We start from the raw sequence: 15,716 nt of genomic DNA, 5'->3' as shown, positions 1-15,716 counted from the left end.
GGCCATGGCTTTGTCTCCGCGGAGCGCCCGCGGCCGCGGGAGGGGAGAGCCGCCCGCGCGGGCTCGGCGGGGCCCAGAAGCGGCGGCCGGATGAGGGGGGGGGGGCGGGCGCCGCTGAAGCGGGGGCCTCCCCGTGGAGCTTCTTCGGACGCGGCCATGCGGCAGCGCCCGCGCGTTTTCAGCGCGCCTGGCGAGGGCCGCGGGGTCCCCAGGGGGCTGCCCGCCCCCGGGAGCCAGGCGGAACCGGTGAGTGTCTACAGGGGAAGGGCCTTGGCGGAGCGCTCGGCTGCTCTGCGGAGGAGGTCGCCGCGGGAGGGCGGGCGGAGGCTGACCGGGGCGGCGCGCAGGCCGCCGAGGCTCCGCGCGAATGCCCAGCTCTGGTGCGGAGGCGAGGCGTTTTCGTTTCTCTCATCCGCCCGGGTCTGGAGAATGGAAGCGTTTCTTTCCGACTCAGCAGGAGGGCCCTGAATGTGCCCTGGACAGACAAGAGGGGTGTTCTCAGGACCGGGGATGATGAGCGCAGAGCACGATGCTAACGGAAGGCTTTTATGCCGAATAAGTACAGAAGGAAAGGATGGAATGTGTCCATAAGTGCGGAGAGGGAGCATCTCTTGTGTGAAGCGAGTGCTTCTCTCTCCCTGGGACCGTCTGCATTTGGCCACCATCCTGGCGGGGTGGGAGGCAGAGAGAGGCTCTGAACGTGCTTGGTCTGACTGGCAGTGGAGACCAGCAAGGGTGCCCCAGGGGTGGGACAGCCATCTCTGGACATGCGTACGGTCCAGCGTTGTGTCCTGAATGAGCTGCTTCAGGCCTGGCTGAAATATTGAGAGCAAATGGCTCAGCTCTGGGTGGCCAGATCCTGCGGGGCCGTTCCTGTTTTCCTGCCATGGCCCTTTAAACCAACTGTTGCGCAACTCATGTGCTCTCCAGCCTTGATATTGCTAGGCCTGGCCCCAGGTCTTCCTCCCAGGGCCCTGTAGCTATTCCACACAGCCCCAAGTGCCCACGAGCGGTTTCCCCACTCTGTCTTGGTTGCTAAAATTCCAGCTGGGGAGGAGAGCATTAACCCTCCTTCCCCCCCACATGCTGGGACAGGTCCTCTCCCCAAAATCTTCTCCCGAATGACTATTACGCTAGAAACAGAACCTTTTCGTTTGGTTTGGGAGATTGTGAATCCCAGTGCAGTTTAGCGGAAGAATTTGCTTTGTCTGAGGCGGTCTGGATGAGGATTGAATGGGCCACTTTGAATGTCAACAAACCATCATGGCTATTTCCAAATGTGGGTACATGAATATAAATGTGATATTTATGCAGATTTGCACCCTGGGAGCCCAGGACCCAACTCTCTTGCGTGCCCAGCAGCACCCTGGTGCCTGGAAGCAGGGTTTCCTCTGCAGGGGCGGCTTGTAGCCGGGTTCGGGGGAGCCGACCTCAGCCTCTGCAGGGCGACTTCCTGCTTTCTCCCGACTGCTTGGCAGGCCAGGCTCCCTGGGGCAATGCTGGCGTGTGTCACCCGAGTCATTGCATTCCAGGGGCGGCAACTGGACCAGTGCGACTCTCAGCGGGCAGCACCGCTTTGGGGACGCCGAGTGATGGCAGGCTTGGGGTAGGGGTTAGGGTGCCTGCCCAGACTCCTCCTGTGTTTGGTGCTACAGATGAATGCAGCGCCCCCTGCAGAAGGAGTCAGGCAAAGCTTGCAAGGGGGTCGTGGTGTTCCGTGCCCCAAAACTGACACACGCGGTGCTTGATTGTGCAGAAAAGGGGCCCCCAAAGGCAGGTCTGCAACATTTTGGACCTGGACTTAATGGGCTCAAGGGGTTCTTGCTCCGGGCTTTGCCGTGGGGCGCACAGCCAGTGTGGCTCATTGCTCCTCCCCGCCACCCCCCACACCGTTAAACCTGTTTCTGCATTCCTGACGTTAGCGCCACAGCAGCACAAGGGTCAGGCCTGGCTTCGGAGCACACCAGGTGTGAATGCCACGCTTGCTCAAGTCACGGGGCGGGCTGGCTGCAGGGGTGCACTGGAGCTCGCCCCGCTTGCGGCTGCTTTGGCACTGGGGCCCAGCCTGAGCAGTGTCATGCCAAGAGGACTCTGGCCCCGTTCTAGACCTCAGGAGGGGCTGGACAAGATGTCCCAGTGCGGGGACCAGGTTCCAGGCCTGCTCCCCTTCAGGCTTGGGCTGAGCAAAGAGAGCAAGGCACATTGTTGTTTTCTTCTTGCCTCGTGAGTCCTGGCATTATTATTCACAAGAACGGGTTGGCCTCTCTCTTCTGTTTTGAGCCCCCCGGACAGGAAATCATGACAACTTTGCCGCCAAGCAGGGCACTCTATCAAAAGGGTTCCAGGGTCTGCAGCAGGGAGATGCCGGTGGGGCAGGGCTGCCCAGTACCATTATGGCCAAATGCCATGCTGGCTGGGGCTGATGGAAATTGTAGCAAAGGCATCTGGAAGATGGGTTTGAATGGCATTGTTCTGTTCAACAGCCGGACCAGCTCCTGCAAGCAAGCCTGGAAAATGCAACACGGAAAGGGGCTTTGGTGAGTCCCCAGCAAGAAGTGCCCCTGTGCTTGCTGGGAAGAGGCCATGGCAGCCCCTATTCCTCCCTCTGCCCCCTGCCATTGGGGTCTGTGCAGCACCGGGCCTGCCTGTGTGGGGCCATCCTCTTTCCCTGACCCGGCCCCTCTGCAGTGGCCCCTTGACTCTGCCTGCCTCCGCCACACAGACCAGCAACGGGTGGCGCAGAGGCCAGCTGGCCGGCTGGTACCGAGCTGAGCGGAGTGCCGGGGGGCTGTGCCGACCAGCAGCCTGCCCGGTGCTTCAGAGGCTGGCTGCCTTGAGGTCTGCTCCTCTGGCCCTCCCTGCCCCAGCCACCCGCCAGGGCCAGACTCCTGCCCAGTGGAAATGCTGGCAGTGGGCAGCCCGGGGAAGGACACACAGTGTTCTATTTGTGGTGATCCCCAGAGGGCGACTGTCAGTGGCCCAGCAAAGGGGCAGCACCCGATCCCCGTTGCACCGTGGCCGCATCCAGCGGAGCGGACGGCCCCACCGCAGCAGCGTTTGCTTGGCCTTCTTGCTGCGGGTCTCTCCTGGGTCCCATTCTCTCCCTTCCTCTCGCCTGGCCAATGACTGGTGGCTGCAGGTTCAGCATGACCTTGTTTAAATCAGTCGTTAAAGAAATCGATGGAAATCAACATTATTCAAGGTTTAGCTGGGCATAATCAGATGAAGCGCCCCTGGCCTGGAGACAGGCGTGTCCTTGGTTCATCAAGCCATAAGACTTAGAGCAAGTTTGTCATTCTGTGCACTTGCAGAAGCCTCCAGTGGCGGTTTGGGGGGGCTCCTCCCCCACTGTCGCATACCAGGGTAAACTGGATAATTATTCAGTTTAAATCGGTTTATCAACCCTAAGTGCTTAATTAGCTTTTAATTACTCAGAGAAGCACTTTCTCCCACACATTCCTGCCTGGTTGCAAAGGCAAAATTGGAAGGCTCTTCTCTGGGTGCCGCTGCCCCCCCTCCCCCCGCCACAGGGCAACAGGCAACTTCCAGGGAAGTGGACTTCTCTGTAGTGGCCCCTGTCCGAGAAATGCCCTTGCCAGCCAGGTCTGTCCAGGGTCATCCATATTCATTAGAGGGCAGGATAAGAACTTCCTCTTCCAAGGGGCAGTGACTCATTATTCCATTGTCCCAGGACTGCATTGACTGCTGGGTTGTTAGGATTTTTAATGTTGGAATATTCTTCAGCATTTGAATTGATGTATTTATAGTTTTGGTTGTGATTGTATTGTCGCGTTTGAGTGGTAAACTACCTCCCCGGGGACCCGCATGCACAATTGGGCAGCGTGTGCAGTCAAGGTGCATGGGGGAGGGTGACCCCCAGCCCCAGCAAAGTCCCCGCACTCCAGGTCCAGCCACCTTGCGATGGGGAGGCACTTAGTGGGGCTTTGCAAGGGCAGCCCAGAGGGCCGGCAGCAGACTTCATACTCTGCGCGTGAAGCGATGCCCTTGCCAGGGCCCTGCTGGGGTGGGTAGCACGGAGGGGGGGGCAGGGACAGTCATCCGGGTGCTTTTGCAGCAAGCTCTGACTGTGGCGGGGTGGCTTTGAGCAGCAAAAGGTCTTGGGAAGCCCTGTGGGCTCTCGGCGAGCTTTTCCCGGGTCTTACGCATGGTATGGAAGAATGGCCTTTCCCCAGCCGGACACTTTCCAGGTGTGGTGGACCTCAGGCCTCGGCACTGCTGGCCATGCTAGCTGGGGCTGATAGGAGTTCACATCCAGCACATTTGTAGCACATCCAGCAGGTTGGAAGAGGCTGGTGCACAAAGTGTTGCTGCCGCTTTGTTGTGGGGTGGCAGGAGGGAATCACCGTAGATTTCTGTGCTGGAAGAGGGCACACGGGTGTATGTGTTTGTGTGTGAACCCTCTGAAGATGCTTTTCAGCCCTGCTCTTGAATGTGTTTCCAGTAGAATTCCCGAATGGCACAGGAGGTTCCTGGTGTGACTTTTTTTTCAATATCTCACAGTGACTGGAGCACCGTGCTCAAGGAAAGCCAACCGTTCAGCCCAGGCCCCTTCTTGCGTTGTCCTTAAGTGCGGGGTTTGCACATCAGATCAGCATGGCCCAAACCTCTGAGTGCTGAAGTGCGCTTTGTTTCTGAACTACAACTGGGAGGCCAGCTCTCTCAAATCATAAAGTGCCACCTTCAGAAGGTGGAGGGGAGGGAGCACCGTGAACACCTCAGAGGAGCCCTTCCTGGTGCAGCAGTGCTCTCCGCGGGGGTGCGGAGGCCCAGGCAGGGGTGTCAGCAAGCAGTGCTGCGGCACCCTCGCGGGGGGGTGGGGGGCAGTGTACCTGAGAGGTCCAGTCCTGGCTGATGCAGATTTCTGGGCTCTGTGGCCATGACTGCTCAGAAGGACCCTATGAGCATCCCTCAGTCAGAAGGGGGGTGGGGACCCTGATCTCCTGGAGCCCGCTGGCAGGCCTTCCTGGCTCCCACCCTTGGGGAGAGCTGCTCTACATCCCTTTCCTGGCTCATGAAGTGCGCTGCATTGCGGAGATGCGGATCAGCCCAGCTGGAGGCCACCACTGACACATGGGCGCTGTCCAAGCGTGCGCCCTCCAAGTGTGTGCCATCGTGTGGTCTGACCCCGGCTGAGATAACAAACTGTGTGCACAAACTACAGTTCACAACCCACCAAATACCCATGGGTTCTCTTTGTGGCTTGTTTGTGGTTCACATGCCATGGCTTGTGGGCATGTCTGGGTTCAGATAGCAGGAGAACCCACCGTTCAACAACAACCCGACCCTTGAATGTGTTGTCTGAGCTGAATTGCTGGAAGACTGCGCAGGGTATTCAGGCCTCCTCGCCCAGGTTCTGAAACTCAGCAAAGGGTGTGGAATTTGCTGGCAATCCAGCAACCCTGCAGGGCACGGTCTGGAGAAAGGCGCCCTGCGAGATGTGGATGCTACACTGGGTGCCTCCCTGTGGAGGAAACCCACACTTTGCCCCGCACATGGCGAAGGTGGGCAAGCACGGGAGGCGGGCGCACCTCGTCCTGGATCGCAGCTGGAGTGACTCGGCCGCGCCCTACACTCATCCCTGAGGTTCGCTGTGCAGGAGGGAAGAGATGTGCCCCGGCTTGCACGAGCGAGCCAGGTGCAGACCTTCCTGGCTACTGCCTGCTGAGTCACTGCTCCCTCCTCCAGGAACCCTCAGCGACAGGCTGGCCTGAAGGACTGCTGCCTAGGGCCTGGTGGGGCAGGCCCCTCACCAGGTGCAGAAAAGACTCCAGGGCACAGCCATGCAGATTTGCATATGCTATTTTATATCTAGGAATGCAGATGTAGAAGTCCTAGGATCTAATTACAGGTCTGTGCCATCTCACTGCCCCTTCCTGGACCTCTCTTTCTTTCTTCCCCCTCCTCATGCAGGCTTGGATGAAACTCTCCCATTAACACCCAAGGGAGGCTGACCAGTGCCATGGCAGCCCCCCGTGTGCTCAGGGGTTGGCTGCAGCTCCTGGGGACGGGAGGCAAGTAGTACGGTTCCGGCCATCCTGGGAGCTCATTCAAGGCAAGGGGGTAGGTCAAACTCTGATTTTTTCACTAGAACCCAAAGATGCAACTGAGGGTCTGGCACAGAGGGCACACACAGAGTACTGGATAATTTTGAGCCCAGGAATTTCACAGAGGCATCGAATGGAGCTGGAGGGGGCCCAGAAGGCCAGCTGGTCCACCTCTGCTTGGTGCAGGATGCCAGGTTAAAGCATTCTTGACCATGGGCTGCCCAGCTGCATCTTCAAGTCCTTCAGCGTGGGAGCCACTCTGAACAGAATGTCCGGAAACCCAACAGCGCTCACTGCCCTTTGACACATGGATCCTTCTTGCTTGGGCCAAGCTTTTCATTTCACTGGTCCGATTTCTGACCCAGCACATGTGCCGGGGTCATCCTAAGGACCTGGGAATTGGACCAGTGGCTCCAGCCCCACCTGCTGCCTGCCTCCGCCTGAAGGAGGCTTGTGGCAGGGATGGTGGAGATGCCGAGGCCCGGAGGAAGACTAGAGAGACTTGATCCATTTACTTATTATTGAAATCCTTCCCTCCTGCTTCCTCCACATAAAAAAATTTCCAGGGATTTTTTTTTAAATCCTATTTATTTGTACAACTTGCATATGGCATACTCTCTTGAGTTGTTTAAGCAGTTTCCAGAAAAGAATGCATGAAGTACAATACAGAAGCCACTGTAAAAACAGTATAAGGTAATAAATGCACTGCAAACACTTTGCAAAGCAGAGCTGTGTAGTTACAAGTCAGGGATCCTGCTTCAGTCGTGGCATCCTCAAGGTGCCTGGAGTTCTCCAGTGTGTGCTTCTTGGTCACTCACGCATGGAAGCATGCTCCAGAGGGCCACCTGCTCATGTGCTGTTCTGTGAGGACACGCCGTTGGCCGTGGAGCAGGCAGTGATGCCTGCCAGGGAGATGCCAGGCCGGTTTGGGGAAAGGGGCAGCTGGGTGTCCTGGTCCCACATTGCACATCAGGCACTAGCAGAGGTTTCCCAGCAAGGCATGGGGGCAACCACACCCATGGCGCATCACAGAACTCCAGTTGTGGCGTGGCCAGGCTGTCCCTGGCCTTGAGTGAGTGCAGCTGGCGCCTCACACTGGTTTGGCAAGGCTGACCTGGGACACCTGCAGCATCTGCTTGCACCAGAGGGGTAGTTTCCCAATCTCCCCCCCCCCCGTTGTCTTCCAGCCTCTCTGCTCCAAGGGTGGAGACAGATCTGACCTCCAGGGTGCAGTCTTTGTTTGGCAAGAGAGCTGCCAAAGATGGTTTACCCCAAGTTGCTGGTGCGTGTCAGGTGGAGTCATTTGGATTTTCCATCTGACACACCACATTGTTGTGGGCCTGCCTCACATACAGCCAGGTAGAAAGGCTTGGCCAGATGGGCGTGGGGGAGCATAGTTTGCGCATGCCGTGCGCTGCACGAGGAATGGCTCGCTGCTGCGTGTGTGGAGGAGGAATCTCTCAGGAGGAAGGACACTGGCCTTTCTTCTTTGAAAGGTGCGCCTGAGTAGATGCAGAGTGCACTTTCTCTGGGTGACAGGAACGTTTCCTCAGCTGCTTGAGAGGTCTGTGCTACGAGACTGAGCGGCCACACTTCCGCCTGGGCTCACGGTGGGCCCTTGGACACTGCTGGTCCCAAAAGCTCGGTGTCTGCCCAGCAGCCAGAACTCACTCAGTCCCTCCGGCTTGCAAGGGGGCAACTGCTTCTGCCATCTGCCTGCGCTGGCCCATCTCCAGAGCCCTCAAAACTGAGGTACCCCCTCCCCAAGACACCGCAGTGCGCAGGTGTGCATTACGCTGTGGCATGCATGGGCAGCAAGCGTGGCTGGGTTTGTTCTTGCTTTTCCTTCCAGTTCCAGAGACTGTCCAGGATACTCTTCTGCTTGGAGGCAGAGAACTGCGAGCTGCTTGGAGACCCAGTGTGCAGGTCAAGGCATGCGCTGCGGCGTCTCCAGCTGGCCACTCCATTCGCCTGCTGACCTGCCTGCACACGGCTCGGAGTGGTCCAGGCCCGTTGGCTTGCTTGAGAGGGAAGCAGCCCTCAGCCACCCGTGGCCCTCAGGCAGCCATGGGCCTGGAAGCATGACAAGCTGTGCCAAGGGGGCTCACCAGGCTAATGGAGCCCGGCCTGCAGCAGCAGCCGCTGCCAGGGACAGGAAGAGGCCGCCCGCTCCACCGTGGCTTGCCTGATTGTGCAGCCAGCCCTGCGCCTCCCTCACCTGAAGTGCAGCAGTCACCCTGCGAGCAGCAAAGGGCGTTGGGCACATCATGCCACACAGCCTGAGCCCAGTGATCCAAATCTGCATAAGCGGGCAGGTGGCCTTGTCCTGTCCAGAGCTCCTTGGACACCCCTCGGGTGCGGTGTCGGGACGCCATGGAGGCAGTGCTGCTGGCGGGAAGGGCCCATGCTGAGCCCCCCACGGGCCGCTTTCCCCGGGCACTAAAAGGAAGCCGCCTGGCAGAGCAACAGCCCGGGGGCTCTTTGTGGGAAGAGAGAGGAAACCGTGCCTGCGTTTTGCACGGCAGCTCTCCAAATGGGGCTTCTGTGGGCTGTGGGTGAACAGCAGTTGAGCAGGCAGGCCCCTTTGGCAACAGCACCGTGGATCTGATACCAGCCTTGACTCCCTTCACGCTGGTGGGGAATGATGGGGTTTGTAGTACCACACCTCTGAAGGGCACCGAGGGAAGGCTGAGGTATCAGCTTGCTGAGCAAGCTTCTGATCCCACTCAGCTCCTGCCCCATGGGAGGGGCCGGAGGTGGGAGGAAAGGGTGTCTGAGCACTTCTGCAGAAAGGAGAGTTCGGCAAATGCAGCGTTTCTCCCTTTCCCAAGCCCCCTTTCCTCTCTTCTATCTCTGCAAGAAGCCAGGTTCTGGCTGAACATCAGGAGGAGTTAGAACACATGCAGAGTCAGAGCACATGCATTGTTAGAGAACAATGCAGCCCATGGCCCGGGGAGGTGGGAGGCTCTCCCGCCCTGGAGGCATCCAAGATGCAGCTGGGGAGCCGTCCGAGAGGGGTGGCTGGACTGGGAGTCCTGCGCTGAGCGACGGGTGGGCCCTCTGGCCCCTCCAGCTCCGCTGTGCTTCTGGGCAGGGGTCTGTGTGTGAACGTGTTGAGAGAATGGCACTATGGCAGCACTCCTGCGTGCAGTGTGGAGAAGCCCCCCCCCCCCGGGATTTCCCTTTGGTCATCCGACTAAACGTTTGCCGCAACAGGAAAAGGGTGTGCAGCCGCTTGGCGGGTGACGTGCTGAAGAGCCACTCCCCAGCCAGCTGCCTGCCCTGGCAGAGTCGCAGGGCCTGCATGCCGATCTCACCCGCCCCAGAGAGCAGCTCTTCCAGTCCAGATGTCAGTCCTGCACAGAACTCCGTTCATGCCGAGGAGAGCCCCCTCGCAGGAGTGCGGGCAGCTGCCTCGGATCGAACAGAGCCAGAATGTTGCTCTGGCTGGCCCAACACTGTCGGCATGGACTGGCAGCAGCAAGTTCCTTCTGGCCTGACCAGGGGGCTGAGCAGAGTAGGAGCTTTACGCCTGAGCCTTGGCCTCCCCGCGAAGCAGCAGAACGCACCTTCTCCAGCGCCTCTGGAGCAGGAGCCGCCTCTCAGAAAGTCTGTTCTGGAAGCAGAGCGAGGCGGCTGCGGCTTTCTTGGGGCTCAGGCGCGACTGCTCCCGCCCTCCCTGGAGCTGCAGTCCGGGGCCTCCCGCCAAAGGGGGCTCTCCCACTGAGCTGCAGCCCTTCAGGGAGCAGGGCGCGCCCAGGAGCACCCCGCTCCGTGGGGCGGTGGCCGGTCCTGGGCCCTGGGCACGTGTGGTGGACCCGTCCTGGCTGCGGCGGCTCTCCAGAGTTCCCGGCCCGGCCCCTTCCCAGCCCTGCTGAGAGGTGCGGGGGCTCAGACCTCTCCGCCAGGGGCTTCTCGCTGGGCGGCCAGCTGCACCTGCGCCTGGGCCGCGGCGGGTGCTGGGCCCGCCGGGCTCACCCGGGCCTGACCCAGCGGGCCGGCGTGCCCTCGCTTGCCGCGGGCCGGCTGCGGCGGCAGATGCTCGGCAGCGCGCGCGCGGGAGTGCCTGCCGCAACCCGATGCGCCCGCTCCGCTCACCTTGGCGCGGAGGGGCGTGTGCGACTCGCTCGCGCCGGAGCCTGCAGCTTCGGTTCCAGCCGGAAGAGTTTCCTGGCAGAGCGCGGGCGGGCGAGCGAGCGAGCGGGCGGGGGGCGGCGGGGGAGAGGACGGGCCGAGGGAGCCGAGGCGCGGGGGCAAGTGCGGGCAGGCCGGCTGGCCGGCCGGCCGGCTGGCTGACTGGCGGCTTCGGCGGCTCCCGCACCGGCAGCGACCTGCAGCTTGTCTGGCTTCGACCGGCGGGAGCGGTTTCCTGGCCTTACTCACGCAAAGCCCGGAGCGCCCCACCTGCTGCGTCAACGTGTTGTCACCGCGGCCGAGATTCCTTGGGAGCCTCTCCGGAGCGCTGAGTCAGCCGGCGCGGCGCTACCTGGGACGGACGTGCCTTCCCGGAGACGCTCCCGCTTCTGCGCAGCTCCGGAGCAGCCGGCCGGCGGCTGAAGGCGCCCGAAGAGGCTGCTGAGGCGGGACGGGGTGAGTTGGGGGCCGGCCCGGGCGCCGGCTCCGCGTTCCTCGGGCGCGCGGGTCTGTCCTGGGGCGCTCTGCGCCGGGGGCACCGCTGCGCTGCCGAGCGCCGTGGCGGCCGCGCTGCGGCGAAGAGCCGGCCGGGCTGCGCGGGGCGGCCCGCCTCGCCTCGCCTCGCCTCGCGCGGCTCGAGACCTTTGTCCGCTCGCCCCCGCTCTCGCCTCGTGGGAGCTCGGCTGGCGGGCGGTGGGGGCGCGGCAGAGCGGCTCGGTCTTGCCCGCAGCCCCGGGCGAAGAGCCACCTGCGGGTGCCCCCCGCCCCGCTGAACTTTGCCTTCCGCTTTGGCAGCCCCTTTGCGTCCCCCCCTCCCCGCACCCGTGAGGCGGTGCCGTGCGTGGGACTGCAAATATTTACATGTTTACTTCCGGTGGCGGAGCGAGCTTCGGCAGCGCCCGGACTCCCGCGGCTTGCTTTCTGCTTAGCTGCCGAGCTGGGTCGCCGGGGAGTTCGGCCGGCGGGGTGGATGAGGGACACCCCGCGAGCCGTGGGGTGCGGGGGCGTCATGCCAGCAGCGCCACCCCCGGACACCTTGTGCTGGCTGATGTGCTTCAGTGCGATCCGTGGGGCAGCGCGGTGCCTTTCCTGGGATGTCTGGCTGGGGCTTTGTTGGAGACAGGTGGGGAGAGCTTCAGCAGGCCTCTGCCTGTCCGTTGGTGGGCGGCTGCTAAGCACACTCCTGTAGGCTGCAAGCCCCCGGACCTTGTGTCTCCTCTGAAACCATGCTAGTTTTGTGCTGCAAAGTGCTAGTTTTGTGCCAGAACCCTCAACTGTACTGGCACACTGAATGTGCGAAATAGTTATGCAAAATGATGCACTATCACATCCCAGCCAAACTTGTGCCAAGGTTTTCGTGCCATTTTTGTGCTGTTTTGTGCCACAGATCCCAAGATTTGTGGTGCCATCAAATATGTGAAAATGACATCCCCCAGGTGGAATTCTGGTCCTCACTGAGCCGGCAGTGGTACTCGGAGGTCCGTCCACAGTGATTCCATCTCCCCTTCCTTCATGGATTTTCCATGGCAAGAACTGTGGAGGAAATGAGCATTACGAGTGGAAGACATGGGCTTATGGAATGCCCGCATTAAATTCCAGGGAAAAAGAGACATGTCCAGGAGAACACCCTTCCCCAGCAAAAACGAGCAAAACAGGAAAACTGCATTTTTTCTAAAGGTGGTTTTGGTGATGGAAATGTCCCCCACTCTGTATTTTCTGTTTTCTCATTTCCCCTCTTCCCCAAACTTTAACATCTCTCTCCATGGTGAGGTCCTCACTCTCCAGGTGAGATCCATATAAGCCTTCTGTAGAAGTACCCTTCAGATACTGCAGGAATGCAGTGGGAAGGAAATTTAAGACAGGCAGCAAAAAGGAAGAAGCAAAACAAGGTTTGGACAGAGACGAAAGGTTTATGTCGAATTTTTCAAAACTGCACTACTGGCCATGAGCAGATCAATGTGGGAATATTTGTGTTATCAACAGCCTTGGGCACTGTAAATTAAGGTAATTGTCCCTGTGCACACTTTGTTCTCCGACCTCACTGTGATTGCCCATGATTTTCACTAGCTTCATTTCACTCTTGACATCAGATGTCAATTTCCAAATATGAACCATGAATTCAACTTCAGGTTTTGCAATGGAAATTTGCCAGATTTTGACGTTGTGCAAACTTTCACTGCAGCTCTGCCACTTAGCCTACGAATGCAAGGTGGGTGGTGTAAAGGCGATTTGCTAGCCATAGTTGCTGCTGAATCAACTGTGCTTTGAAAAATCCCTGGAATTCTTGGTGTCAATTATTCTCTTGATGTTTGATTGCCCAGATATGTGCAGGATACTCTTTGAGTTATGTAGCTAAGATATTAGGATGTTTATACATGCCTGTATTTAATCTGTGTTGAATGATGGTGCTGAGTAATTGAACTGTATTTGTATCTGACCTGCAAGGGCATATCTTAATGAACAATATTTGATAAAGAGCACAGGTACCATTTAGGATTTCTGGACAGCTTATGAGACTTAATACAAACTGGAGCTGGTGAAACCTCAAAGAAGCCCAATGGGCTCAGTTTTCAAACTGAGAGGCAGAAGTTTACACACAAAATGGTAACATGAAATTTGAATGTCACCTTCAAAATGCAGCCCTGGAAGCAGATGAATTTCTAATACTTCCAAATCTTTTGGGTCTGAGGAGTGCAAATAGTTGTGTTGTGCTGCCCCCTGTTGGAGATGCATCTGCCTGTCTGTTATGTGCTGTGGAGCCGGGGCTTCCAGAGCTTGCCTCTGTAATGGTCACAAGCCCCCTCCAAGCCAGGCGGTGCTTCTTCACCCAGGAAGCCTTCCTGGCTGAGCAGGAATTCCAGCTGGCTGTTCCGGACATCATTCCTCCAGTCCCTCTCCCTCTCCCTCTCCCTCTCCCTCTCTCTCTCTGCATGTTTAAGATGAAGTTCCATTGCTGCCTCTTTTAGAGAAAATTGCTCCAAGAGCAACACTGGGCTGCCCTTGCCCTAGTGCTGGATGGGACCTTGGGGATTGTCTTGCCCCCCCCTGCCCCACGCTGCCCAGAGCAGCTGCAGTTTCACTCGCAGTGCTCTTCATCTCTGCCTGGACGGTGTTCCCGTGAAGGACAACGGGCCCCCGCCCCGGCGCAGCCTGTCCCGGTTAGGAGGGGCATACTCTGTCAGCCCACCCCGCCTTGCTGTTGGGGCCCCCCCTTCCACGGCAACTGTTCCACCACGGGAGGCCGCCTGAGCCTGCTGCTGCCGGCTGGCCTGGAAGGGACTGGGTTGCGAGGGCTGCCAGTCTGACCCAGGAAAGAGCAGCTCCGCGTGCCCATCCCTTTGGGGCCTCGGACAAAAGACGGCCCCCCTTTTGCCATTCCTCCTTTCCCACTGTGGGGCAGGGAACACCAGCGGCAGCATTTTGGGGCAGGCTTGAGTACTTTTGGGGGTGAGGATTGGTGTGCCGCTGGGGCCACCTCCAGGGCCACGGTGCAGCCCGGTGCACGACCACGGAGCTCCCTCTTGCCTGCTGGAAGGAACTCCGTTCTCTGGCAGACGTGCCCTTCCTTTGTGGGGAGGGGCAGGTGCGTTGGGCCAGCAGCTTGGCCTGTGAGCCTGCAAGGAGCTGTGCCCCTGCCGACAGCGTTCCTGCCGGGGCTCAGGATACCACCAGGGAGGCACGGGCGGCCTGCCTTTCCGGCTGGGGAGAGGGCCCCGCCTGCAGGAGCTCCAGCCGCCCCTCCAGCTGCCTCCGGGTTGATCGCCTCCTTGTGCTGCACAGCGGGCCTGCCTCTGGAGATGGCTCAGGCACGGGCACTCATGCGAGTCGCGGCAGCTGGGCTGGTGACGGGGGCGGGCCCTCCTTGTACTGCCCCAGTCCTGGCCCACTTGCACTGCTGCCCGCTTGTTTCCAAGCCAATGCAAGGTGCTGGTGGTTACAGATAAAGCCCTGCCCGATGCACGATCGCAGTACCCAGCTGGCGCCTCTCTCGGTGTGAACCCGCACCTGGTAGCTGAGGGAGGCTTGGGGAGAGGTGACCTTGGTGACTGCCTCTGACTCTGGACGGTCTCCCTCAGGACGTTTGCTGGGGCCAGCATGGTCGTCTTTCTGGTGCCAGAGTGAGACTCTCCTCCACCTCCAGGCTCCTGATGGCAGCTGATGGGGCTTCTTGGTCTAGCCGTCTTACCAGGTCCTACTCATTTCTGATGTTTTTAGCTGTGGCCTTAAATCTGTGGAGGTTTAACTCTGGAATTCTATGGCATTGTGGTATTTGATGGTTTGCCATCTGACCAGAGAAACTTTGTCAATGTAATGATGAATGTGCCCATGCTGTAAGAGTCTTTGGGGCTTTTTTAGGCAAGGATGTCTAATACACAAGCTGCTTGAGCACAGCCTGCGAAGGAGGCAGGCAGGTAGGCAGGCAGAGGGCCGAATGCATCCGGTGCTGGGTACCAAGAAGGCCTGGGATCAGGCCCGCAGGGCTAAAACGCGCGAGTGGCTGCCTGCTAATGGACACAGACGCGTGCTGTGAAATCTCTCTTGGTGCGAGTGACTGAAGGGCCTTCTCCTCAGGATTCCTTTGTTTGTAGAAGGGGACGGGGGGGGGGGCGGCGGCTGGAGTAAGCAAAGCACAGAGAAGGCAGGCAGGATCTGGGGGGAGCGCGACCGGCGGTGCAGCACGTGTGGGCATGAAGCCTGCTGGCCGGGGGGCAGATGCCAAGGAGGCTGTCGGGGCCGCTCCTGCGTCAAGAGCTGCTGTGTGGCTGGTGCTGGGCTGGAGACTCGGCTCTTCAGCCGACGGACAGACAGACAGACAGACAGCTCTCCGGCTCCAGCCCTTGTGGGCCGCCTGCAGTGCCCTCCCTGCACCCTGCCACAGAAGGAGCCGGAGCCGGAGCCGGAGCCTGATTTCCCCATCCAGTTGCAAACCCCGGTGGCAGGAGGAGGAAGGCGGGTGTGCGCTAGGAAGCTTCCCTTGCTGACCAGCCTTGGCTTTAGGGATTTTCATGTCTTGTTCTTATTTTTTTATCTGTCGTAGCTTTCTTCTGTCTGCCACTCTGAAACCTGCTGAGAGCAATAGACCAGAGCCATATACAGCAATATAATTCAGAGTTGAGCAATGAACTTTGAAATAAGCAGTCTTATAATGTGTCGGACACTGTTTGTCTAAAGCATGTTTTCCTTGTTTGCTTTGTTCTTTAGCCAGAAATGCCCCTCCCTGCATGCTTGCAGTTGGAAAGACGTGCCACAAAAGGAGAGGAAGTGGGGAGAGGGAAGCGGCCCTGGCCCTTAGCTGTAGAGTTCCTTTAGCAGCCGGCTGGAATGAAGGCGGTCCAAGAAGAGGAACTCATGACGGTCGCTCCCCGACCTGCTGCCCCGTCCTTGCTGCAGCCTGATGGAATTTAAATTGTTTGATCAGGGGTGCGATCCTAAGGAGGTTCAGGCCGGAAAAGGTCCGGCTGGGACCTGCTGAGGCTGCAGGGCGCCTGTCTGGCCGAGCACGCCTCAGCTTGTGCC

The 15,716-nt window shown here is 59.2% G+C and overlaps 1 protein-coding gene across 1 annotated transcript in view; it reads left to right on the top strand.

The window, feature by feature from the left end:
- Nucleotides 1-135: 135 nt before the first annotated feature.
- Nucleotides 136-15,716, top strand: part of PLEKHG5 (pleckstrin homology and RhoGEF domain containing G5) — a 60,367-nt gene continuing 44,786 nt past the window's right edge. The window contains exon 1 of the mRNA XM_044419657.1: nucleotides 136-246. Within this exon, the coding sequence (XP_044275592.1) occupies nucleotides 157-246 (90 nt within the window). The 5' untranslated portion in view covers nucleotides 136-156. The remainder of the gene's footprint in view (nucleotides 247-15,716) is intronic.

This window comes from Varanus komodoensis, unplaced genomic scaffold, assembly GCF_004798865.1.
Source record: "Varanus komodoensis strain SLA01 unplaced genomic scaffold, ASM479886v1 scaffold106, whole genome shotgun sequence".
Lineage (NCBI taxonomy): Eukaryota > Metazoa > Chordata > Lepidosauria > Squamata > Varanidae > Varanus > Varanus komodoensis.
The sequence above is the reverse complement of the archived record's forward strand: the minus strand, read 5'-3'. Positions and strand labels throughout refer to the sequence as shown.